The sequence below is a fragment of the Galeopterus variegatus genome, unplaced genomic scaffold (genome assembly GCF_000696425.1).
Source record: "Galeopterus variegatus unplaced genomic scaffold, G_variegatus-3.0.2 Scaffold2168, whole genome shotgun sequence".
NCBI classification, from domain to species: Eukaryota; Metazoa; Chordata; class Mammalia; order Dermoptera; family Cynocephalidae; genus Galeopterus; species Galeopterus variegatus.
The window spans coordinates 90,982-113,330 of record NW_007728279.1 but is presented as its reverse complement, the minus strand read 5'-3'; the positions used below and the strand labels follow the sequence as shown (position 1 = coordinate 113,330).

Genomic DNA, 22,349 nt, shown 5'->3' with positions numbered 1-22,349 from the left:
CCCCTCCCCCACCCCACCTGAAGGGAAGGGAGGCGTGGGGGGCTCCCCCGCCCGGTCCTGGAGGACCGGGTCAGGCATTGTTTTCTTGCCTATTGTTCCAGTACCGCGCCCCCCACCCCAAGTTGAGGGAGTTTGGGGAGAGTCTAGGGAGCAATAGTGAACTCCCCGCGCCCCACACCGCCACTGTTGGGGCTGCTGGGGGAATGTTTACCTGCGAGGTGTCCCCTCCCGCCCGGTTATTTTGGTCCCGGCTCTGGGAGGAAGAGGTCAGGAGGGGGGTCATCCCCCCTCGCTTCCGGGTACTGGGAGGAGCGGAGTTGGGAAGGGAGGAGAATGGTCCCTGGGGAGAAGGGAGTCCTAAAATCTTCCGGGAAAGAGCTGAAGATAGGAGAGAGGTTGTGCAAGGGGCCGGAATCGAGAAGAGGGAGGTTTGGAGTTTCCCCCAGCAGCACATGGTTCCGGAGTTAACTCCTTGAGGAATCTTGCCGAGGGCACAGGCTGGCATCTCCCGCCTGTCTGGCACAGCCAGCTGGATCCCTTCTTCCTGGGACAACCCTTAATGCTGTGGTGTGGGCTCTTCCGGCCACTCTCCTCTCCTCACCTGCTCCACACCTGCCCTCGGCCTTGACTTTTGACCTGTGCTTGTGATAGTCAGAGGCAAAGAAGAGGTCCCTGGACCCCCGACTTCCCCGCCTTGTCCCTTACTGGCCCTTTAAGAAATCCTCCCCCTCCCCCAAGTAATAACAAAACGTGTTTGACTATCATGACTGTTGTCCTCTCTGGTTTTCTCTGTTCCTAATGCTGAGGATTGGTCCTGGGCAGGAGCTGGGAAACAGGTCCAGAAAGGGTGTGGGGGGGAGGATCTTCTAGAAGTTTAAGGTCAAGGACTCAGAATTTCCACTCCTTTGCAGTGCCCGTGTTTGGTTGTGTGGTTGAAGGCTTTCGTTGTTTTGGGCATTCCTTGTCCTGCTGTTTAGTGAGTGACCCCCAGACAAGGAAGCAGCCCCCCCTGCTGGAACTGGCTCTAGTCCTTTAGAGTCACTCCCTATCCCCGGTTACTCTGGGAAAACGCCACTGGCTGACAGCTTTGCGCGATGACTCTTCTCCCCCACCCCCAGCTTGCTATGGCATCGTTCAGGTGCCCACGGGACCCTGGTTCTGCCGGAAATGTGAATCTCAGGAGCGAGCAGCCAGGGTGGTGAGTTGGAGACTCCCCCCCACGGCCCCCCCCCACATACCTGAGCATCTTCTCCTGGTTGAGCTAGGGGACTCTGAGGCTAGGGTGGGACTCAGCTCTGTCACACAGGACTTCCTGTTGTTTCCTGCACACCTATGGCCAACCCCATCTCTTCTTCAGCTCATCCCTCACTCTGCCCCACGTCAGGCTTGGGGACTTTGGTTTTTGTTTGTTTGAACTTTTTGTTACAGAAAGTTTCTAATGCATACAAAAGTGGAAGGAATACTATAATGAACTGTTTCTCCATCACTCACTTCAACCATGATCAACTCTTGGCCAGTCCTGTTTCCTCTAGGCCTTCTTCTCCCCAGATATCATTATTTCATTCTGGGGCCCTTTGACTGTGTTCAGGGAGGGCACAGCTTGGCAGATCCTCCAGCCCCTGTGCCCCCTTGCTTTGGCAGAGGTGTGAGCTGTGCCCACACAAAGACGGGGCATTGAAGAGGACTGACAATGGAGGTGAGGGGCTCGTCTGTTGAGGTCAGCAAGGCCCCCTGAGCAGGGTGTGGGAAGGCAGAGTGGAAGGAGTGGGGTGGAGGCTGGGTTGATGGGAAGGCTGTGGAGGAGGGGACAGTCCGCAGTGTGGGGTCATGAGGGGTGGGGTCTTGGGCTCGACACCACAGCTCAGGCCACACTGCATTGCCCCAGGCTGGGCCCATGTGGTGTGTGCCCTCTACATCCCTGAAGTGCAGTTTGCCAATGTGCTCACCATGGAGCCCATCGTGCTGCAGTATGTGCCTCATGATCGCTTCAACAAGGTCAGCAGCCCTGCTAAGCCCCATACCAGTCCCCTCCCTGGCCAACCGTCTTTGGGTCCCTCCAGTGCTTTCTTCATACAGTGTAATCTGATTCTGTCCAACCAACACTTTCAGGGAACTGACGAGGTGGGTAGGTACCTACCACTGACCCACCCTTTCATTGACAGACACACACTCATGCTCTGGAACTCAGGCGAAATAATAGGTTCCCTTGCAGTAGTACTGCCAGGGGGTGGACTTCTTTAGCAAGTAGTTCATTCATTCATTCCCTGGTCTCATTTTATTGAGTGTCTACTGTGTGCCAGAGCTGGCACAAGATACCAGGCGCACAGTATTCTGTATTGATCAAGACAGATGTGCTGCCTGCCCAGTGGAACCACGTTATTGTGTGGGAAGACTGTAAATATCAGTAAATAAAGTAAGTGCAATTTGTGATAAGTGCTGTGAAGAAAATAAACAAGGCACTGAAATAAAGAGTACTTGGTGGGGGGCTTACTTTAGATAAAGTGGTCAAGGAACACATTTAGGCTGAGAGCTGGGGTATGAGAAGCAGCCAGCCTTGAGAAGGGCGGGATCCTGGGTTCCAGGCAGAAGAAACAGTATACAGTGGCCCAGAGCGGGAATAAGCTCACCAGTGAGCAAAACAGACTCAGTCCCTGGCCTTTCAGAGCTCACTATCCAAGGACTGTGCTATCCAGTATAGCAGCCACCAGCCTCACATGGCTGTGTAAATTGATTAAAATTAAATACAATTTAGAGTTCAGTTTCTCAGTCACACTAACCACATTTCAAGTGCTTAGTAGCCCATGTGACTAGTGACTACTATATTAGACAGTACAGATTCCATCATTGCAGAAAGTTCTGTTGCATAGCACTGATCTAGGATCATGGGGAGAGGACAGAATTGAGGGGGAGGCTGAAGGATCCCTCAGGAAGAAGGACAGGGGCTCCCTGGAGATGGGATGATTGCACTGTATCCTGCAGACCTGTTACATCTGCGAGGAGCAGGGCCGGGAAAGCAAGGCGGCCTCAGGAGCCTGCATGACCTGTAACCGCCACGGATGTCGACAAGCTTTCCACGTCACCTGGTGAGACCCCTGCCCCCAACCCTCCCCCCAGCTTTGCCATGGATGGCTACGGAGTGGGCTCATCCTAGCTGCTGTCTCTTTGGTGATGATGGTGGCAGCACCTTCGTTGCTTGGATGGTCTTGGCTTCCCCTCAGCAGGGGTCCAGGGGGGTAGGAGGAAGGAGGCTGGTCTGGTCTGTGGCCACTCCCTTCTCAGTCTGACCTCTCTTGGATAGTGCCCAAATGGCAGGCCTGCTGTGTGAAGAAGAAGTGCTGGAGGTGGACAACGTCAAGTACTGCGGCTACTGCAAATACCACTTCAGCAAGATGGTGAGTCCCATCTGCCAGTGCACGAGTGGGTCAGTTTACAGGGCTTGGGCTCTGGGCCAGGCTGCTGTCTGGGGCTGGAAGGACAGAGCTGGAAAGATCCCAGTCCCTGCCCTCGAGGAGCTCGGCATTCGATGGGGAATACATTAAAATACAGCTTGAGGGGTATGAATCAGAGCTGAACCAAGCAGGCCATCCCAGAAGACAGAGCTCAGAGCCCACCTCTGAGAGTCTGGGAGGCTTCAAGGAAGAGACGGCATTTAAGCTGAGTGGAGGTGGAAGTATTTGCATGGGAGTCAACATTCACTACGCCCTAGCCTTTTACTAAGTTCTTTTTGTGTGTTACTTTGTGTGATCCTTTCAACAACCCTAAGAAGTAGGTGTGCTATATTTTCCCCATATTACAGATGGGTAAACTAAGGCTCACCGAGGTTCTATAACTTATCTCACCGTTGGTGGATGGGATTCAGAACAGGCAGCCTGATTTGAAAGCTCCTCAGGAGCCTGCCAAGCAAACAGTCCCAGACAGAGGGACTGGCGTGGACAAAGTCCTGAGATGAGAAAGAGTATGTGTGAGTGGAGGAGAATAGGGTGTTTGGTGAGGATGAGGCAGGAGATGAGCCAAGAAAACTTAGGCAGGGCTAGATCTGGGCTTACTTCTGCCCCAGGCTTCAGGGGCCCAAGGAGAGGCTGGACAGGGTGCTATCCTGTGTTTGTAGAGAGACCTGTGTGTTCCAGAAGCTGGGAGGTGTCCTGGAGAGGTAGGTTGCAGCGTGGACCTCACCCCCAGGCCACTGACTTGTTGGGCTTGTAAGCGGGATAGTAACATGACCAGATTTGTTTTTAGGAAGATTACCCTGGCAGCCGCTGTGAAGCTGGCCGAGGCTGGCGGCGGAGAGACAGCTGCAAGAAGGGGGGTGGTGGGATGAGGCTGGATGCTAGAACCATTTCTAGGTAGACTTGCATAGATGTGGGGGTGGCTGCGAAGCAGGAGCTGAAGTGACACATAAGATCCAGGCTCCAGTACTGGGGGGATGGTGCTTGAACACCTGGGGGTGTCAGGAACAGGGGTGCAGCTGGCTTCTGTAGAGCGAGCATATATCCTGGTTTGTCCTGACAGCCCGGGTTTATGCCTGCTGCCCTGGTGTAATTACTGATAGCTCCCCGCTTTCATTTTCAAAAGTGTTCTGGTTTGGATCATAAATTATATGGTCACTTTGGATTCAGGGTTTGGTGACAATTTAGGGAACAAGATAGAGAGCTTAGTTTGATTTGCAGGAGGTGCCAAGTAGAGATGTTTAGATTTGGTGGATGTCATACCCCTGGGCAAAGTTGTGGTAGCCCAGGCTCATAGGGATTGGGCTGGAATCCCAAGGGTGTTCAGGATAGGGTGGGATGGGGTGGGAAGGGGACCACGAAAGAGAGAGCTCAGCAGGGTAGGAGTGGTGCGCAGTGCTGGGGAGCAGTAGGGTCAGACAGGGCCTGAAATTAGCCCTTGGATTTGGCAGTTGAGAGGTAGTTGGTGACATTACAGGGAGCAGCTGCAAGCCTGGGATGGGTGAAACCATCAGACCAGGTGGAGGGAAGCACATTTGTAGTGAGGGGAAGGGGGAGGCGGCCCTGGCTGATAGGAGAGGCAGTGTGGGGGCTGTTTGGGTTTTGCTGTCCAGGTTTACTTCCCTTCTTCAGGTTAAGGGCAGCATATCCTTTGGGACAGGAGCAACCACTCACTGTGTTTGGTGGAGGGGAAGGGCTGAGAACAAGGGAGAAGGGGGTGATGGCTGGATTGAAGTGTCTGGAGGGAAGGGTGGGATGTGCACTGCACAAGGGTCTCCTGCATATCCTCTGCCCCAGAGAAGGAGGTGGAGGTGGGCCATGGCTCAGTCTGCCCAAGATAGGTGAAGAGGGCATTGTGCAGAGTTGGGGGTGGAGAGTGGGAGGCCTGGGCCCCAGTCCTCCTTCCACCTGTGCCCTTGCTGGGGGGCCCAGACACGTTTTTGCCTCTTCTGGCCTCCATTGTTGAATCTGCTCATTGGATGGGCCAGCCGGGGAAGCTCTAGGGTTTTCAGGCTGGAGGATGCCCTTCTGCTGAGCAGAGCTTCACAGAGGACATGAGATCCCCTTAGTGATGAGCAGGACAGATGGAACTGGTCCCCAGGGTCATTAGGCCTTCAGGAACCTTTCCCTAAACTAGTGAGGGGGGGAAGTTGGCAATTCCTCTCACTTCGCTCCCCCAGAAGACATCCCGGCACAGCAGTGGTGGGGGAGGAGGTGGAGGCGGTGGCGGCAGCAGCGGGGGCGGTGGCAGCGGCGGCTCAGGAGGAGGCGGCAGTGGCTTCATCGCTGGCAGGAGGAGCCGGTCAGCCTCGCCTTCCACCCAGCAGGAGAAGCACACCACCCACCACGAGAGGGGCCAGAAGAAGGTAGAAGTCTTTCCTCCACTCTCCTGCCCACAATCACACACATACTCCCAAACACACATCTTCCAAGAAGCCACCACCAGGTGCCCTGAGGTATTGGAGCCTGCCTCCTTCCTTCATCTGAGGCACTGAAGGGCAGGAAGGGCTGAGGCAGTGAATGTGAGGGTCACGGAGGGTGAGGTGAGGGCCTGGCTTTCCTGGGGCTCTCTGTGTCTGTGGTTCCTACATATCCTCCCCATGACATGACAGAATCCCCAGAGCTCCAGACACATGGCTCTGCATGTTTGCACACATCTCCACAGTCTAGCTATGTGCCGGCCCAGTTTGTAAGAGCACATGCCTGTGTCCCCTCATGTCACATATCAGAGTGTGCCTGGCTCCCGTTCCTCTGAACAGTTCCGTGTCCCGGGTGGACACCCTTGTAGGTGCATGCTCATGTGTGTGGTGTCCTATGTCACTGGCGTGATAATGGGACAGGCTATTTTTAGCCAGCAGTGAGGATTGGGGGAGGGGCTGTTGGCACTCAGAAGAACTTGCCTGAGCCACTCCTGTCCAGCCCCAGCTCCTCCATAGAAAGAGATGACTCCCACAAAGCCCCACCCCCAAGAGAGGTCAGCTCCCCACATCCACATGTCATGCGTGTCCTCACCCAAACAGCCCCCCGCACCAACATCTGGTCACCTCTCCCTCCCCAGAGTCGAAAGGACAAGGAACGCCTTAAACAGAAGCACAAGAAGCGGCCTGAGTCACCCCCCAGCATCCTCACCCCACCTGTGGTCCCCACTGCTGACAAGGTACCACTGCCCACATTCAAGAGGGATGGTATGCTGGTCTGGGGATGGCAGCAGGAGAGAGGCGAGGTGTAATGGGTCAGGGTGAGCCAGGGACCTAGGCACCCTCCCCACAACTTCAGCTTAATGTTACTCCCCTCCCCACCATGTCCATCTTCTTCCTCTTCTAGTCTGGAAGGGGCCTGTGCTCCCCAGCCCCACCAATCACTGACCAAACATGAGGGTGGGGAGGGGTGCGGGTCCCGCCTTGACTGCTGGCTCCCAGAGGTTCACATCTACCTCTGTCCAGACAGAGGGCTCAGCAGTGGGTTCTTGTCTGCAGAGTGGGGGTACAGCACTCAAGGCTCATTCTCCAAGTTCTTGGGACCCCTCCCCCCATCAGGATGATGCCCAAGACCTGTCACCTAACCAGAATTCCAGTGCAGGTTGGAGGGGCTGAAGGTGCTGGCCAAGGTGGTGGGAGGTGGGGTGCAGTGGGCAGGCTCTTGGACAATACCCTGAAACCCCACTCATCCTAACCTTTCCAGCAGGGGCATGGTATAGCAGGCCTGTCTCCAGAAATGGGCAGCATCTGGATGAGCAACAAGCAGGCCCTGCCCTAGGCCAGGGAGTCACTAATTCAAGCCAGAACAGTCCTCCCTGCTCCTCCCTCCAACCTGCCCTCCCCATGGAAAGAGAGCCCGGGGGGCCTAGAGAAACAGCTTCCTCCTGTCGCCATTATTGCCCATTCACCTCCACCCCTGTTCAGATGGTTGGCAGAGCCCTGGGCATCTTAGCAGGAGGCTCAGGTATCAGGTTTCCAGGCCGATGTTGCTGTGGCAACTGTCCCAGTAACCCTCTCCCCTCCTGGCTCGCCAGGGCTCACCTGGAAAAGCTTGTCACTGTGCCCTCTGACATTTCCCAGGGGCCTGCAGGCAGGTAGAAAGAAAGGGACAGAGATCTGGGAGTTCCCAGTAATTGGGTGTCCCTCGGACGTGGGAGAATTCTGCCCATCCCCCCCCCGCCTGCCCCAGTATTCAGCTACCCTTCCCCCCAATCCCTCTTCCCTTGCTCTCAGAACCACATCTGGCTCCCTTCAGAACTCCAGCTGTTGAAAAGAACAAAGAGGAAGACAGAGACCAGAGCTCCACCCGGAGAGGGGCAGCTCAGGGTGGCTGTCATTTCCCGGTCCATCCTCCCTCTAGTGTTTGTTTGTTCAGCACAATGTACTGAATACCTGGTCTCCACCAGGAGGAAAAGTGCCATCCCTGGCAGTAATATGAAGCACCAACTCGCTCCCACGGGCCAGGCTCTCTTCTAGAACCAGGGGATGGAAGGAGTACATGGCAATTAGTTCACTTATTCCTCAAAATAATACAATGAAGGAGGTATTTTATTAACCCCATTTAAGAAGTGAAGAAGCTGGGCCGGCCCTGTGGCTCACTGGGGAGAGTGCGGCGCTGGTAGCACGGAGGCGTGGGTTCGAATCCTATATAGGGATGGCTGGTGCGCTCACTGGCTGAGCGTGGTGCGGACCACAATGTGTGAAGGGTTGCGATCCCCTTACCAGTCAAAAAAGGAAGAAAAAAAAAAGTGAAGAAGCTGAGACAGAGAGGTTAAGTAATTTGCTTAAAAGCACACAGCTAGTGAGTAGCAGAGTTGAGATTTGAATGCAGGCAGTCTGGCTGGAAGGCCATGCTCTTAGCCACACCGCACAGCATTGTCTCTGCAGTATATTAACAGCAGCTGTCGCCGTCACACTCATCAGCATTTACTGACCCCATACCATGTATCTGGCGTATGCTGCTTATAGCTCTCCAAATATGCATCACATGCCCCATGAGGACACGAAGCTCAGGTTGAGACACTGCACCACATAACGTGGTAAAGGGCAGAACCCACCAGCCCCACACCTGCTCTGCCCGACTCCAGAGCCCATGCTCCTCCGAACACCGCCCTGCCACCCTCAGAGGGTACTAGGGCCTCAGACGTGGCAACGGCGCGTTTAAATGCAGTGTGGCAACTGTTGATGTGGGGACACAGAGTCTTAGAAATAAGAGGACAGATGATATGTTCCACCATAAGCATGTAGGGAGGCTTCATGGAAGAGAGGACTTCCGAGCTGGGCTTTAAATGATAAGTTTCCCAGGAAGAGTAAGGATGGGCTGTCCTGGGAGGGGTCAGTGCAGGCCGGCGCAGCTCGTCTCGGAAGAGCTCAGAGTGGGCAGAGCATGGGGTGAAGGCCGGGCAGCTGCAGCTCGGGGTGAGCAGCAAGGGAGAGCTGGCAACTGGAGGGCCCACAGGTGGAGCCAGGGAAGCCCCTTCTCCCGTGGCTCCTCTTCCTTGCCCACACCACTTCCAGCCAGGTCCAGCCTTCTTAGGCCCCCTGAGGTGTTTCAATGAGTGAACAAACAGATGGGTGAATCGGTGCAGATGCTTCTTCTCTCTCCCTGCCTGAGCTGAAGGACAGACACTCCTTGGGTTCACAGCACTCCTCTCTGCCTCACACCCAGAAGTCCCACTGCTGCCTCCCCATCTCCCCGGTCTAGGGGCTCCCACCTTTGCAGAAGTCTCCCTGCCTGAGTCCTTCACGAGGCCGACTCTGGGCTCTCCTGTCGAGCCCAGGTGCCGCGCCCTGCTGCTTCACTCCCGAGGGGAACAGGCTGCGCCCAGGCGCCCGGCAGCAGTGGTGCTGAGCCTCCCTCCGTCCTCCCTTCCCTCAGGCCTCCTCGGCTTCCTCCTCCTCCCACCACGAGGCCAGCACTCAGGAGACCTCTGAGAGCAGCAGGGATTCAAAGGGGAAAAAGTCTTCCAGCCATAGCCTGAGTCATAAGGGGAAGAAGCTGAGCAGTGGGAAAGGTGTGAGCAGTCTTACCTCTGCCTCCTCCTCCTCCTCCTCCTCTTCCTCCTCCTCTGGGGGGCCCTTCCAGCCTGCAGGTGAGTGTGGGCCTCCCAGAGGAGGCTGGGAGCTTCTCTAGCAAGGGCCTTTGCATATTGGTTTGCATCTCATTTACTCCTACATTGGTTCAGGATAAAGATGTGGGATCCCCACCAAGTGACTCGTCTCTAAACCCTCTCCTCACCCGTTCTTTTTGGAGCTGGAGCGCTCCTCCCCTCCCTCTCAGGGCCCACTGCTCCAACCCTGTAACAGTATTCCCTGTCGCCTCTGCTTGCACTGCAAGGTGCCATTTTTAAAGCACCAACATTAATGTTACCTCCTGTAATCTCTGCAGTCATCTAGTGAGGTCAGTAAGGTGGGAGCTACTCTTCTCCCATTTATGACAGGTGGGAAAGCTGGAGGGGTGGGAGACACTCATCCCGGGACACGGAGACAGTAGCAGAGCTGGTCGGGAAGCCAGGCTTCCTTTTTCATGGACTAGAGCTCGCTCTCCCCTAGTGCATGTGGGAGTGGGAGGGAGTGAGGGTTTCTGGGGTCCGGCTATAATTCCGTTTTCTGTCTGTGCACAGTCTCGTCCCTGCAGAGCTCCCCTGACTTCTCTGCATTCCCCAAACTGGAGCAGCCAGAGGAGGACAAATACTCCAAGCCCACAGCCCCAACCCCTTCAGCCCCTCCCTCTCCCTCGGCCCCCGAGCCCCCCAAGGCTGACCTCTTTGAGCAGAAGGTGGTCTTCTCTGGCTTTGGGCCCATCATGCGCTTCTCTACTACCACCTCCAGCTCGGGCCGGGCCCGGGCCCCCTCCCCTGGGGACTATAAGTCTCCCCATGTCTCGGGGTCCGGGACCTCAGCAGGCACCCACAAGCGGATGCCCTCATTAAGCGCCACCCCTGCATCTGCTGAGGAAACCCCTGAAACAGGCCTGAAGGAGAAGAAGCACAAAGCCAGCAAGCGGAGCCGCCATGGGCCAGGCCGTCCCAAGGGCAGCCGGAACAAGGAGGGCACTGGGGGCCCCACTGTTCCCCCCCTGCCCAGCGCCCAGCTGGCGGGCTTCACTGCCACTGCTGCCTCACCCTTCTCCGGAGGTTCCCTGGTCAGCTCTGGCCTGGGTGGCCTGGCTTCCCGCACCTTTGGGCCTTCTGGGAGCTTGCCCAGCCTGAGCCTGGAGTCTCCCCTGCTGGGGGCAGGTTAGTGACCCCTGCGGACAAGGGCATCTTGGGGCCCAGCCAGTATAGTGAGAGGGCAGAGGCATAAACATGTAGTTAGAAGGAAATGTGATGGAAACTGCTCGAAAGGACAGACATATAGAATGGAGGTGACGGTCACCTGCAAGACACTCCCTTATACCAGTTTTCTGCATGGTTGTAGTGGGGGAGATTGGGGTAGATTGACAGCAGGCCCTACCAAGTTTTAGGAGGTGAATTTAAAAAGCTAGGAACTCCACAGGCCTGGGCAGAGCAATCTGTTAAGCAGGCACATCAAGCAGATGTCATCCAGGCAAGAAGTGACGTCTTTGCAGCAAGAGGGTTAGACTGGTGTGTGTAGCCTGATGGGGGTCCAGGGGGACTGTGGAGGGGCTGTCCCAGCCACCTGACCAGGAGGAGTCTGGGGTGGAGGATGACTTACGCTTCTCTCTGTCTCCTTCTTGTGCCTGTAGGCATCTACACCAGTAATAAGGACCCCATCTCCCACAGTGGCGGGATGCTGCGAGCTGTCTGCAGCACCCCCCTATCCTCCAGCCTGCTGGGGCCCCCAGGGACCTCAGCCCTGCCCCGCCTCAGCCGCTCCCCATTCACCAGCACCCTCCCCTCCTCCTCTGCTTCTATCTCCACCACTCAGGTGAGGCCTTACTACTGGGCTGCCCCTTCCCTGGGCAGGTGGGGGACAGACTGCAGCGGAACCTCCTCCTCCCTCTGGTCTTCCTCCTCCCCATCTCACCTCTCCCCCACACCCCAGTACACACAGTTGTGCCCTAGATCCAAGAATAACCACCAGGCTGGATTTTACCTCTTTCCCTCAGGTGTTTTCTCTGGCTGGCTCTACCTTTAGCCTCCCTTCTACCCACATCTTTGGAACCCCCATGGGCGCCGTTAACCCCCTCCTCACCCAAGCCGAGAGCAGCCACACAGGTATGTGAGTCTCTGACCTCGTTCCCTTTTCTTCCCAAAGGCCTGAGGGACATCCAGCACCTGCATGTGACCCCAGAAAGGATGGGAGGGCTTTGGGGCTGCCCCTCCCCCTGGCCATTGCCCACACTGCAAAAAGAAATTCACACGTAACAAACCAGGGCATACATTAGTGGTAAAATTCAGTGAGGGCCAGGGCAGGGCAGAATTACTGCTCCATCTCACAGAAGGAAAAGGCAGAGAGAAATGACTTGCTCAAGGCAGTTGAGAGGGAGAATGGCAGAACCAGAGCCCAGATTCTTGCCTCCAGACTCCAAGCCCAGTGCTCTTACTGCTACTGTGCAGCTCCCTGCTGGCCTGTTAGTGTGTCCTTGGGATCAGCATTTACTAAGGTCCCACCAGCTGGGCAACAAACTCTCTGGGTATTTAGGGGTTAAGGAGGCAGGCCATAGGCTCCCCGCCCTCTCCCGGAGAATCCACCCAGCTCCGAAGAGTTGGTCTTGCAGAGGCACCACCTGTCAGGCTAGGGGGTGGGGCTTGCTGCCAGGCCCCAAATTCAGGTAAGCCTTCTTAAAGAGGCCAAATCCGATTCCAGGTTTAAGACCCCACGGAGTAGGGTGACTATATTTTCCTAAACCCAAATAGGGATTCTGTGGCCCAACAGAGTTTTGCCTTCTGACTTGAGAGTTTATTCAAAAGTCATACAAAGCTAATTATGATAATAGCTACAATTATTGAGGTCTTGCTGCATGCCAGCTAAACCCTTCACATTTATTACCTTATTTTTAATCCTAGTAACAGTCACTTCAGAGAGGTTAGTTAGGAGCCCAGGTCACAAACAGCAAGTTAGTGTCAGGTTCAAGTTCAATTCAGGTCTGTCTTGACTTCAGATTTCTATAACTCTGAAGCTTCCAGGAAAGAAATTAGGAGGCAGGTCTGAAAGTAGTCAGACATCGGGAGCCTTTCTGCCTAGAGAAAGGGGAAGAGAGCAGATAGATGCCCAGGCTTTGTTTCCAAAGGGGCAGGGTTTCTGAGCTAGGGCCATTAGTGCCTTACCAGCTTTGAACTGCTAGGGTGGGGTTGGGGGATGCTGGAGAAGGGGGTCCGTGGTGAGGTCCCATATCCTGCACCCACCTCCCGGGCCGGGACCCTAAGGCAGCCAGCAGCCCTTCCCCACTGATCCCTGCCCTCCCTTCTTCTTCCAAGAGCCAGACCTCGAGGACTGCAGCTTCCGGTGTCGGGGGACCTCCCCCCAGGAGAGTCTGTCTTCCATGTGAGGGAGGGGGCGGCTGGGGGGAGGGCCTGGGAGCCGGGCAGGAGGGACACTCAAGGGAGGAGGAGGTGGAGAGATGGGCACCAGAGAGGGTGGGAACTGAAGGGGATAGATTGGAACCCCTGAGGGGAGAGGAGGGAGAAAGCCTGGAGACGGAGCGCGAGGTCAGCCTGAGCCCGGTTTTCCCTCTGACCCCAGGTCCCCCATCAGCAGCCTTCCTGCACTGTTCGACCAGACAGTGTCTGCGCCCTGCGGGGGCGTGCAATTAGACCCGGCAGCCCCAGGGACGACTAACATGGAGCAGCTGCTGGAAAAGCAGGGCGACGGAGAAGCCGGTGTCAACAGTGAGGAGGGGTGGCTGTGGATCGGGAAACCTGCCCTAGGGTCCCCGACTCTGTCACCTTTCTCCCCGAGATAGCCAAACCTCTTTATGGTTCCGCCGCTAGGCCCTGCCCCAGCTTTGACTCTTGCCATTTGCTGGCATCTGCTTTGATCCTTGCTAGGTCATATCCTGGCCCCGTACCCCTGCACCCGTGTTCCCTGCTTTTGGCCCTCACAGCCCTCTGATCCAGATCTTACTAACCCCCAAACTCCAGTTTCCACCGGCCCCATCTCTCTCAATCCCGTGGCCTCCACACCAAGCCTCAGGCTCTGCCCCTGGCCCTCACACCTCTGGCCCCCAGGTCCCACCTCTCCGAACTCACCTACGTCTCTTTCCCTCGCTCGCTCGAGGCCAGGCCGGGCTTTCTTTTTGAGGCCAGTCCTCTTCCCCCGCCGGGCCCCGCCCCCAGCCCCGCCTCAGGCTCCCTCGCCCTCTCCCCGCAGTCGTGGAGATGCTGAAGGCGCTGCACGCGCTGCAGAAGGAAAACCAGCGGCTGCAGGAGCAGATCCTGAGCCTGACGGCCAAGAAAGAACGGCTGCAGATTCTCAACGTGCAGCTCTCCGTGCCCTTCCCCGCCCTGCCTGCCGCGCTGCCTGCCGCCAACGGCCCTGTCCCTGGGTCCTATGGCCTGCCTCCCCAAGGTGAGGGGGTCCCGCCCCGCCCGGCAGTGGGGGCCCCTGCTTGGTGTTGCGGACTGGCCCCGACTCCATCCCTGACCTCTCTCCCTCAGCCGGCAGCAGCGACTCCTTGAGCACCAGCAAGAGCCCTCCAGGGAAGAACAGTCTCGGCCTGGACAACTCGCTGTCCACGTCTTCCGAGGTGGGCGCCGCGAGGAGGGGGACAGGGAGGATGGGGGAGACTTGAGGTCCTCCTGGTCCCATCTCTACCCTGCAGCTACTGGAGGCTGGGCAGTGAAGTGATTGGCTGAGCAGTTGGTTGACCCATTCATTCATTTCTTAAACAAGTAATAGTTATGAGGTGCCTACTTAGTGCCAGGCACTGGCTATGCAATCAATGAGCAAAACGTGCACAATCCTCCTGAAGATAGGCTGAGTCCAAAAAAACGATAAGTAATCGCAAACTGGGAGACGTACTAAGATGGAAATAAATTGAGAGCTGTGAGAGAGAGTGGGAGGGGTTCTGCCGTGGATGTAAAGAGGTTAGGGAAGGCCTCTGAGAGGTAGTTGTGAAGGATTTATTACAGCGCTCACACAGATAATCCCTATGTAATTGGTAGTGGTTGGGACAGCAGTTGCTATTGTTACGTTGAGGTTATTATTGGAACCAAACAAGCTGGATTCTTGTTCTCTCTCTGCCACTTATTAACTGTGTGACTTGGGCAGTAATAATCCTAATAATAACTAACATTAATTGCACACTTGTCCGTTGTCATGCCCTGTGCTGAAGCACTCGTTTATTTAGTCTTCACAGTAACCTAGTGAAACAGGTGCTACTATTACCCCCAGGTTATGAGTGAGTAAGTTAAGGCAGAGCGGTTGAACTGTGGACATAGGACTTGAACCTGAGCCTTTCACCCCCACTCTAGTGCTCTTGCCTGCAGTTACTTAACCTGTCTAAGAATCGATGGAAATAACTAGATAACCATGTCAAGCCTAAACCCTGCATCTGGTTCAGTAGATGGTCACTTCCATCATCATTGTTCATTATTAAACAAGCATGACAAGGGGTGCCTGTCCCCAGGAAGTGGTCAGGAAACCTGATTCATGAAGACTGTTTGGATTCTTAGCCTTCATCCCTGGCCCATGCTTCTCCCTCCAGGGGGCCTGAGGGTGAGGCGGGGGTGGCTGTGCTCTGTGAGAATGCTGGTGGGTGCTGGGCCGGGGGCCAGAAAGATGGTGCTGGCCCTCTGCCCCTCTGACCCGCCTTCCCCCTCCCTCCCCAGGACCCACACTCAGGCTGCCCAAGCCGCAGCAGCTCGTCGCTGTCCTTCCACAGCACGCCCCCACCGCTGCCCCTGCTCCAGCAGAGCCCTGCCACTATGCCCCTGGCCCTGCCTGGGGCCCCTGCCCCGCTTCCGCCCCAGCCACAGAATGGGTTGGGCCGGGCACCTGGGGCAGCGGGACTGGGGGCCATGCCCATGGCTGAGGGACTGTTGGGGGGGCTGGCAGGCAGCGGGGGCCTGCCCCTCAATGGGCTCCTGGGAGGGTTGAATGGGGCTGCCGCCCCCAACCCTGCGGGCTTGAGCCAAGCTGGCGGGGCCCCCACGTTGCAGCTGCCGGGTTGTCTCAACAGGTGAGGGAGAGCTCAGCCCTGGGACGGGAATGGGAGGCTGGCTCTGGGAGGGATCCCTCCAAAGTGCTCATAATCCCCCCAAAGGAAAAATTTCCTCTGGTTTTACAGGGCATATAATCCTCCTCATCTGTTGGCCTGTAGGGACTCCCTACACTGTTAGCTGTGTCTGCCCTCTGGATGGTAGCTCTCCAGGGAAAAAAGAGTCTATTTCCTGTCCCCTGTTCTAGGTTTTCCCTCCTGGACACTTCTTTCATCTAACTTGTATCCCTCCCACTGCACCCTCTGAGCTCAGTCCTCTAGAATCGCACGTCCCTGCCTCTCACCTGGGTCTGAGGGAGTTCTGGAGCTTGTGCGGGGTGGGGGCAGTGTGTTTCCCTGTTCCTTCCCCATGGTCTGTGTGTTGTCCCCTGCCTCAGCCTAACAGAGCAGCAGAGACACCTCCTTCAGCAGCAAGAGCAGCAGCTCCAGCAACTCCAGCAGCTCCTTGCCTCCCCACAGCTGACCCCGGTAATGTCCCTTGCTCCCCCTTCCCCCAGCTCTGCCTGGAAGGGTCCATCTCAGGATCTGGGCCAGCCTGCAGAGGCAGGAGTGGGGGGCGGGGCTCCAGACAGGGCTGAGACTGAGCCCTGCGACTGGGGCTGGGCCCCTGTGGAGCATCAGTAGGGGCAAGAGGATAAGGACTGCTCTCAGGGTCCCCTAGGCCTTAGGAAAGGGATGTTGTAGTGGCCCCAGATCCCATTCTAGTGAGAGGATCTGGAGGGTGGCAAGTCCTCAGTTACTGAGCATTTCAGTCTCAGCCACAAGGATCTTCAGGGCAAGCTCCAGGATCCATGTGGAGAGGTGGCTGAGCAGCTGACGCCCCTCTCAACCAGAGCAGCTCTTATGGGTCTGTCTCATATGGTAGGTTCTGCTGAGATTTCTTTTGTAGAAAAGGAGTTTTGCCTTTTAAAAATGAGAGAGTTGAAAAAGTAGGAAATATAGACATTTTCATAGAAAGAAGCATTAGAAAGATAAGAAATCAATTCAGCTGGTTACCTAGAGGCCAGATGGAACAGGAGTTAGGAGCAAGATTCCTTAAGGTAAACTTGATATATTATTTTGGTTTTTGGGATATAGAGAATGCTTTGCCTATTCAAAGCAAAAATAAATGAATCTTTTAATATGCTAATAATAAAATAAAATAAATAAATAAATCTTAAGCGAATAAAGCAAATGCAACAAGAAAAGAGGGGGCGTTGAAAACTATTGACCTAGTCTAGTGTTTTCATCTTGGGATGATATTACCCCTGGCGCATTTGTGGTTGTCACAAAAAGACTGAGGAACTGATTTAATGGGCAGCGCCAGGGATCTTAAACATCTTCACTTGGCCAGTAGTGCCCCAGTTGCCAAATATTGATGGTGTGCAACCATTTTCTTGTCCGAATGGGGAGACTGAGGCTCAGGGTGGAGAGTTAAGAGGCAGAGCCGTGACCATCTCCCAGGTGTTGGGATGGGGCCCAGGCCAAGTAGGACAGGCAGGCAGTGGGGAAGAGACCCCAGAGACCATCGGCCAATGAGCAGTCTGGCCCCCTTGCAGGAACACCAGACTGTTGTCTACCAGATGATCCAGCAGATCCAGCAGAAGCGGGAGCTGCAGCGGCTGCAGATGGCTGGGAGTTCCCAGCTGCCCATGGCCAGCCTGCTGGCAGGAAGCTCCACCCCGCTGCTGTCAGCGGGCACCCCTGGCCTGCTGCCCGCAGCGCCTGCCCCCCCACTGCTGCCTGCTGGAGCCCTGGTGGCACCCTCACTGGGCAACAGCACAAGTCTCATGGCTGCAGCAGCCGCAGCTGCTGCAGTAGCAGCAGCAGGCGGACCTCCAGTCCTCACTGCCCAGACCAACCCCTTCCTCAGCCTGTCGGGGGCAGATGGCAGTGGCAGTGGCCCCAAAGGAGGGGTGAGTAAGGGGTCTGGGCCCTTCCTGGCTCCCTTCTGAGGGATGGCCAGAGATGATTGTCAGAAGGCACCTCACCAGCTGCATAAGCAGGAGGCAGGAAGTCACCCCTAGGTTAGCAAAGTGCCCTGCTCCAGATCCCAGGGCCTCTGCTGGCATGGGGATGCCCTCCTGCAGAGCCAAGAAAGATCCTCTGAAGCATGGGCTAATAGCAACAGGACCAATTAGAAAATAGCCATTCTCTTGGAAGACCAATTAGAAAAGGCTATTTCCTTTCTGAGGGGACCAATTAGAAAAAGACGACCCTTTGGGCAGGCCCATGGGAGAAAGGTCCTCCGTCCTCCTGAGGGCACACAGCACAGGCCCAGGGTGCCGGCCTTGGCTGGCACATGCCTGTTCAGCTGGATGCCCTTTTGCAGGCTAACTTCCCCACCCCTAACATGTTGGCCTTGGTGTGCCCCTGCCAGAACCTAGACTGGAGGCCTTAGCCAGCCTTCCTTTCTGTACCCTACAGGAGCTTTCTTGGCCAAGGAAGCTATTCTCAACTGGGCAGTGTTAGGGCCAGATACCTCCAAAACCCCCATCCTCCCTTCCTCTCTTTCCAGACCGCTGACAAAGGAACCTCAGCCAACCAAGAAAAAGGCTAAAATCACCCATATCCCTCTTGATCCCCCAAGTGGAGGGGCAGATCCTGGCCTGAGGGTCCTAGCCTGGAGCAGGCACCTGCGCCCAGACACTGGAGAGCCCTGGCCCAGAGCCTGTGCTGAGGCCCAGGAAGTGTGGGGAGCTCCTGGTGCCGAGGATTGAGACTGAGGGGGAGCCCCTTCCATCTGGCCCCTCCCCTCTCTGTACTGTCCCCTTTGGGAGAGCTCAGAGGTAGGACAGGCTCCAAGACTGTCTAGGAGCCCCCACCCTCAGCAAATGTTTTGAGGTCCCCCAGAGAGCGAGTGGGCCATGGCATAAGTGGGGGGGTTGGTTGGACCCGCCACATAAGATGGATCAGCACTTGCATGGGGACAAGTGGAGGGATAGGCCCTGGGCCTGTCCCTGCGTGTATGTCTTTTATGGAAGAAGGGCTGGCCCAACTTTACCTGCCGTTTCTTCCTAGCTTGGGCAAATGGCAGAAAGGGTCCCTTGGACTGTTTCTCACCATCCCCACCCCCCACCAAGGGTCACAAGCTGAGCTTGTAAAAGCCCACAGATGTAGGGGGCTGAGGAAGGGGCAGGAGAGCATCAAACTCAGCCCAAGCCTCCCCTACCTCTCGAGGGCCCCAGTGATGGGGGGGCAGGTGCGGGGACTCAGCCGCCCTTGGCGCCCTGCCCCTTGTTTGCACTATTGGTTATAGGAGTGCTGAGGGCGGGCAGATGGAGCAGCCTGCCTCAGAGCGCGAGTGCACGCGTGTGCGCCTGTGCGCCTGTGCCTGTGTCTCTGTCTGTCTGTCTGCCCTGGGCCTGGGGCAGCCAAGGGCACGGACAGGGGCAGAGGTCAGGTGAAGCCGCACCCAAGGGGGGAGCTCCCAGCTCTTGTTTGCACCGTCCCCACCTCACCAACTTTGGTCCCTTTCTGGGGCATGAATGGTTAACAAAAACCGGAACAGTACTCCAATATTGGAGAGTAACTGGGGGTTGGGGGCTTTGAATCAGGGTAATAATCCTGCCTTCTCCCCAGACCCCACATGGTCTCAGGGCCCCCTCAGGGCCCCCCTACCCCCACTGATAGTTTGGTCTTTCTTCCCTGGCACAAGGGGAGCCCCAGAAATTGGGGGAGGGTGTGGGGGGCGGGCTAAAGTGCCACTTCTTTTAGCAAAAGCCTCCCTCCCAGGATTAACCAGCCTGACGCCTGCACCCCACCCCCACCCTGTCAACCAGGGGAGCCCCTTCAGCTGACCCAATAACTGTCCCCTCACCCACCAGCTATTTCCCCGGGGTGTAGTGGGCAATTCTCACCTTAAAGTAGTCCTCACCTGTCCAGGGCCTTTGGTGGCCAAGGCTGAGTGGGACAGTCGGAGGGGAAGCCTGTGTCCCTGTTTGAGTTGCACTGGGGTTGGAGCCAAGGGCAGGCCTTTCCAGCTTTCCCTGATGTCTGTGTCTTGTCAGTCTCTGCATGTGTGGATTTTTGTGTGTGTGTTTTTGTTTGGGTTTTTGTTGTTGGGGTTGTTTTGTTTTTTGTTTTTAAATAAAGAAAAGAAGATGTGTATATTTTTGGCAATGACAGAAACGTAGTGCAGATATATTTTTGCCTGTGCTGCTCAACTGTTTTTTTTTCTGATACTGAAAATAATATTAATATTCCTGTTGATAAGACTTTCTGAGATGTTAGGGAGCTGACAATGGAGGGGGTGGGTGGGACTCCTTCAAAGGCAACTTCTTAGGCACTTGCAAGGGCTTGGGGGAGGGGGAAGGCAGTTTCAATGACCTCAGAAATACTCATTTTTTATTAATACTAAATATCATGTAGAAAGAAATGATAGAATTCAGCATTTTATTCATCTTAATCTGTTAAGCTCTCTAACTCCCTTCCCCCAAACCACTGAAAAGTGAAAGAACCTTCAGAGATTCTTAGAAGAGTTGCTTACTCACCCCACACCCTCGCCCAAGGCTGGCCTGCTCAGAGCTGAAGTTAACTTCTTTTCTGGATGGTAGGGGAAGTAAATCCACTCCAAGTCTGCTGTGTCCAGGAGTGAAAGGTCCACGTGATATAGTGCACTGGAACCAAGATGCCCCCGGCCCCCTCCCCCCATCCACGCCTGGGGTTTTCATCTCCAAGAGCCTGTTGCGTAACTTTCCCCAAGTCCTTTGCTTTCCCCAGGCTGGGATGCTGGGGCAGGTAGTCAGGCTGGGTATGGATTGGCATTGTCCCCACCACCACCACTGTGGGGTGGAGATGGGAGATGTAGTGGTATTTCTTTTTTATGAGAGAGCTTAATAATATGAAGAGATACCAAGATCAAGGGTTTGGATTCCTGTACTGGCCAGCTGCCAAAAAAAAAAAAGAAAATATGAATGGTCCTCTTTGGGAGGGAGCAGGAGGATGGCTATCATGACCTCGCCCTGTCCCAGCCTCAGTCCCTTTTTTGCGGATGAATTTGGATGGGGGGTGGGAAGGGATGCAGATTTGTAGTTCTGTTTGGGGGAGGGGAAGGATGTGGTTTGCAGAGCGGAAGTGGGGTTTGAAAATTCATGAGTGGAGCTGTGTTCCCACCCTCAGCGAGGAGGTGTGAGTGGGTGTGCACAGCTGGCAGTGAATGTCAGAGCTGGAGAGACCTGTCTTTAGGGGTCCTTTGAGTCAGTTCCTTGCTTCACAGGTGACAGCTCGAAGCCTAGGAGGGGCAGGAGCTCAGTGGCAAGGACAGGACTATCCCTGGCAAGGACAGGACTATCCCTCAGGACTGTGGCCTCCTGGTCCTCTGCTGCCCCACTGCACGGTCTCCCTCCTTGTGACTGGCTGACTGTGTGTGTGTGTGTGTGTGTGTGTGTGTGTGTGTGTGTGTGTGTGTGTGTGTGTGTGCAGGGCTGTGCCCTGGGTGGGGGGTGTCTGTAGCTCAGAGCAGAAAGACCCTCCCCATAGGCAATGTAAACGATGACACTTTAAGGGTTGCTTTTTTTCTCTTTTCTTTCATTTTCTTTTTTCTTTCTTTTTTTTTTTTAAGTTTTTCCTGTTTGTGGATTTTTCCCCTCAGGCTCCTGGGTCTACTGCTGCCTCCAGGTGCCCTGACCTTGAGGCTGATGTGCTGAGCGGACCCCTGCCCATTCCTGTACTGAGTTCTAGGGAAGTGCTCACCCGGACTCTTAGGAAGGACCTAGACAAATGAGGGGAGCCCGAGCCAGGGCCCGCTCTGGGAGAGTAACCTCCACACTTCTCTTCCCCAAACTGGAAAGCAGACAGGTTTTCAAAGGCACAGGCTCCCTCTGCCAGCTTCCAGCATCTTCCCTGGTGTGCAGTGGGCCACAGTTAGGGGTAGGCAGCTTGCTCCCATTTCTCCTTTATCCCACTTACCTTCCTGGGGAGAAGTGCCTAAAGACATGGAAGTAACTTCAACCGGAAATTTGGAGGGAGGTGGGGTGAAAGAGCCTTGGCTCCCTTCAGCCACATCAATCCGGATTAAAAGTGTGTCTGGCTCCCGACCACTTTGTCCTGATCTGCGAAAAGCTGGGGACTGAGGGGCACACTCATTCACCTTTGTTCACTTTTTCCAGCCCAACTTGGGACTTGGGTGGTGGGACTGGAGACCCAAACCCTGGCTTCCACCCGCCCCCGCTTCCCATCCCAGCCTGTTTCCATGTAGCAGACCCTTCCTAGGGGAGCAGGGAGGGGAAGCCACAGATTGCTAACCCAGGGCCTCTTTTTTCATTCTTCTAAAACCTTTATATCCTCAGCCCAAAAGGCAATGTTCGCCCACTCCCCACCTCCAAGCCTGGAATTGTGCATAACCCGGATCTTGTATCTTTGTATTACGGATGTTATTTGTACGAAGGGCAGTTCGTAAACAGCACTTGTTCTTTTAATAAAAGAATGTTTTGCAAAAAACCGAAAAAATCCAAAGAGACCCTGCTTGGTCTGGCTTTATTGAAGGGAAGGGGAGGTGGGGTGCCAACCGTGGGAGGGGCATGGTCAGCACTTAGAAAACAGCTGTCCAGAAACCAGAATGCACAGAACAGCCGGGTGCGCGTCCCACAAGGGCCTCTGGGGGGACGGGCAGGGCGGGCCTCTGTTTAACGAGCTCCCTAGGTGATGAGACGCACCCACGCTGCGCCTGCAGAGCCACAACCCCGGACTCCGCGACGGTCCCCGCTCACCCCGGGGTGCCCGAGCAGGCTGCAGGGGGCGCTTCGGCTTGGCCTCAGGCCCCCGGCCCCCACCTGCGCGGAGCCCGGCGGAACCCGGCGGAGCCCTGCGGGCCGAGGCGGG

The 22,349-nt window shown here is 55.7% G+C and overlaps 2 protein-coding genes across 4 annotated transcripts in view; both read left to right on the top strand.

Moving 5' to 3' along the window:
• The first annotated feature begins 1,119 nt into the window (after positions 1–1,119).
• Positions 1,120–21,987, top strand: MLLT6 (myeloid/lymphoid or mixed-lineage leukemia (trithorax homolog, Drosophila); translocated to, 6). Of its 3 annotated transcripts, XM_008580832.1 has the most exons (19): positions 1,120–1,198; positions 1,642–1,696; positions 1,886–1,995; positions 2,980–3,083; positions 3,299–3,392; positions 5,627–5,812; positions 6,505–6,603; positions 9,303–9,516; positions 10,048–10,662; positions 11,133–11,314; positions 11,496–11,604; positions 12,808–12,874; positions 13,073–13,218; positions 13,700–13,897; positions 13,987–14,075; positions 15,160–15,509; positions 15,926–16,016; positions 17,087–17,443; positions 18,046–19,846. In XM_008580832.1, exons 3-19 carry the CDS (start codon positions 1,948–1,950, stop codon positions 18,085–18,087), a joined length of 2,991 nt encoding a protein of 996 aa, XP_008579054.1. In that variant the 5' UTR covers positions 1,120–1,198; positions 1,642–1,696; positions 1,886–1,947; the 3' UTR covers positions 18,088–19,846. The 3 variants fall into 3 exon arrangements, with proteins under 3 accessions (XP_008579054.1, XP_008579053.1, XP_008579055.1); XM_008580831.1 differs by lacking the exons at positions 1,120–1,198; positions 18,046–19,846 and adding an exon at positions 21,121–21,987 and having other exon boundaries at positions 1,648–1,696; positions 5,630–5,812; XM_008580833.1 differs by lacking the exons at positions 1,120–1,198; positions 1,642–1,696; positions 1,886–1,995; positions 18,046–19,846 and adding an exon at positions 21,121–21,987 and having other exon boundaries at positions 2,025–3,083.
• A 185-nt stretch (positions 21,988–22,172) lies between these two features.
• Positions 22,173–22,349, top strand: part of CISD3 (CDGSH iron sulfur domain 3) — a 3,924-nt gene continuing 3,747 nt past the window's right edge. Inside the window, 1 exon segment of the mRNA XM_008580834.1 lies at positions 22,173–22,344. Coding sequence (XP_008579056.1) covers positions 22,173–22,344 — 172 coding nt within the window.

Excerpts from the sequence above, each read along its gene's own strand:
- MLLT6 (XM_008580831.1), top strand. The coding sequence starts at position 1,948 with ATGGAGCCCATCGTGCTGCAGTATGTGCCTCATGATCGCTTCAACAAG. Across the intron at positions 9,517-10,047 it reads GGGGCCCTTCCAGCCTGCAG|TCTCGTCCCTGCAGAGCTCC; the intron begins GTGAGTGTGGGC and ends GTCTGTGCACAG. Across the intron at positions 15,510-15,925 it reads CTGCCGGGTTGTCTCAACAG|CCTAACAGAGCAGCAGAGAC; the intron begins GTGAGGGAGAGC and ends CCCCTGCCTCAG.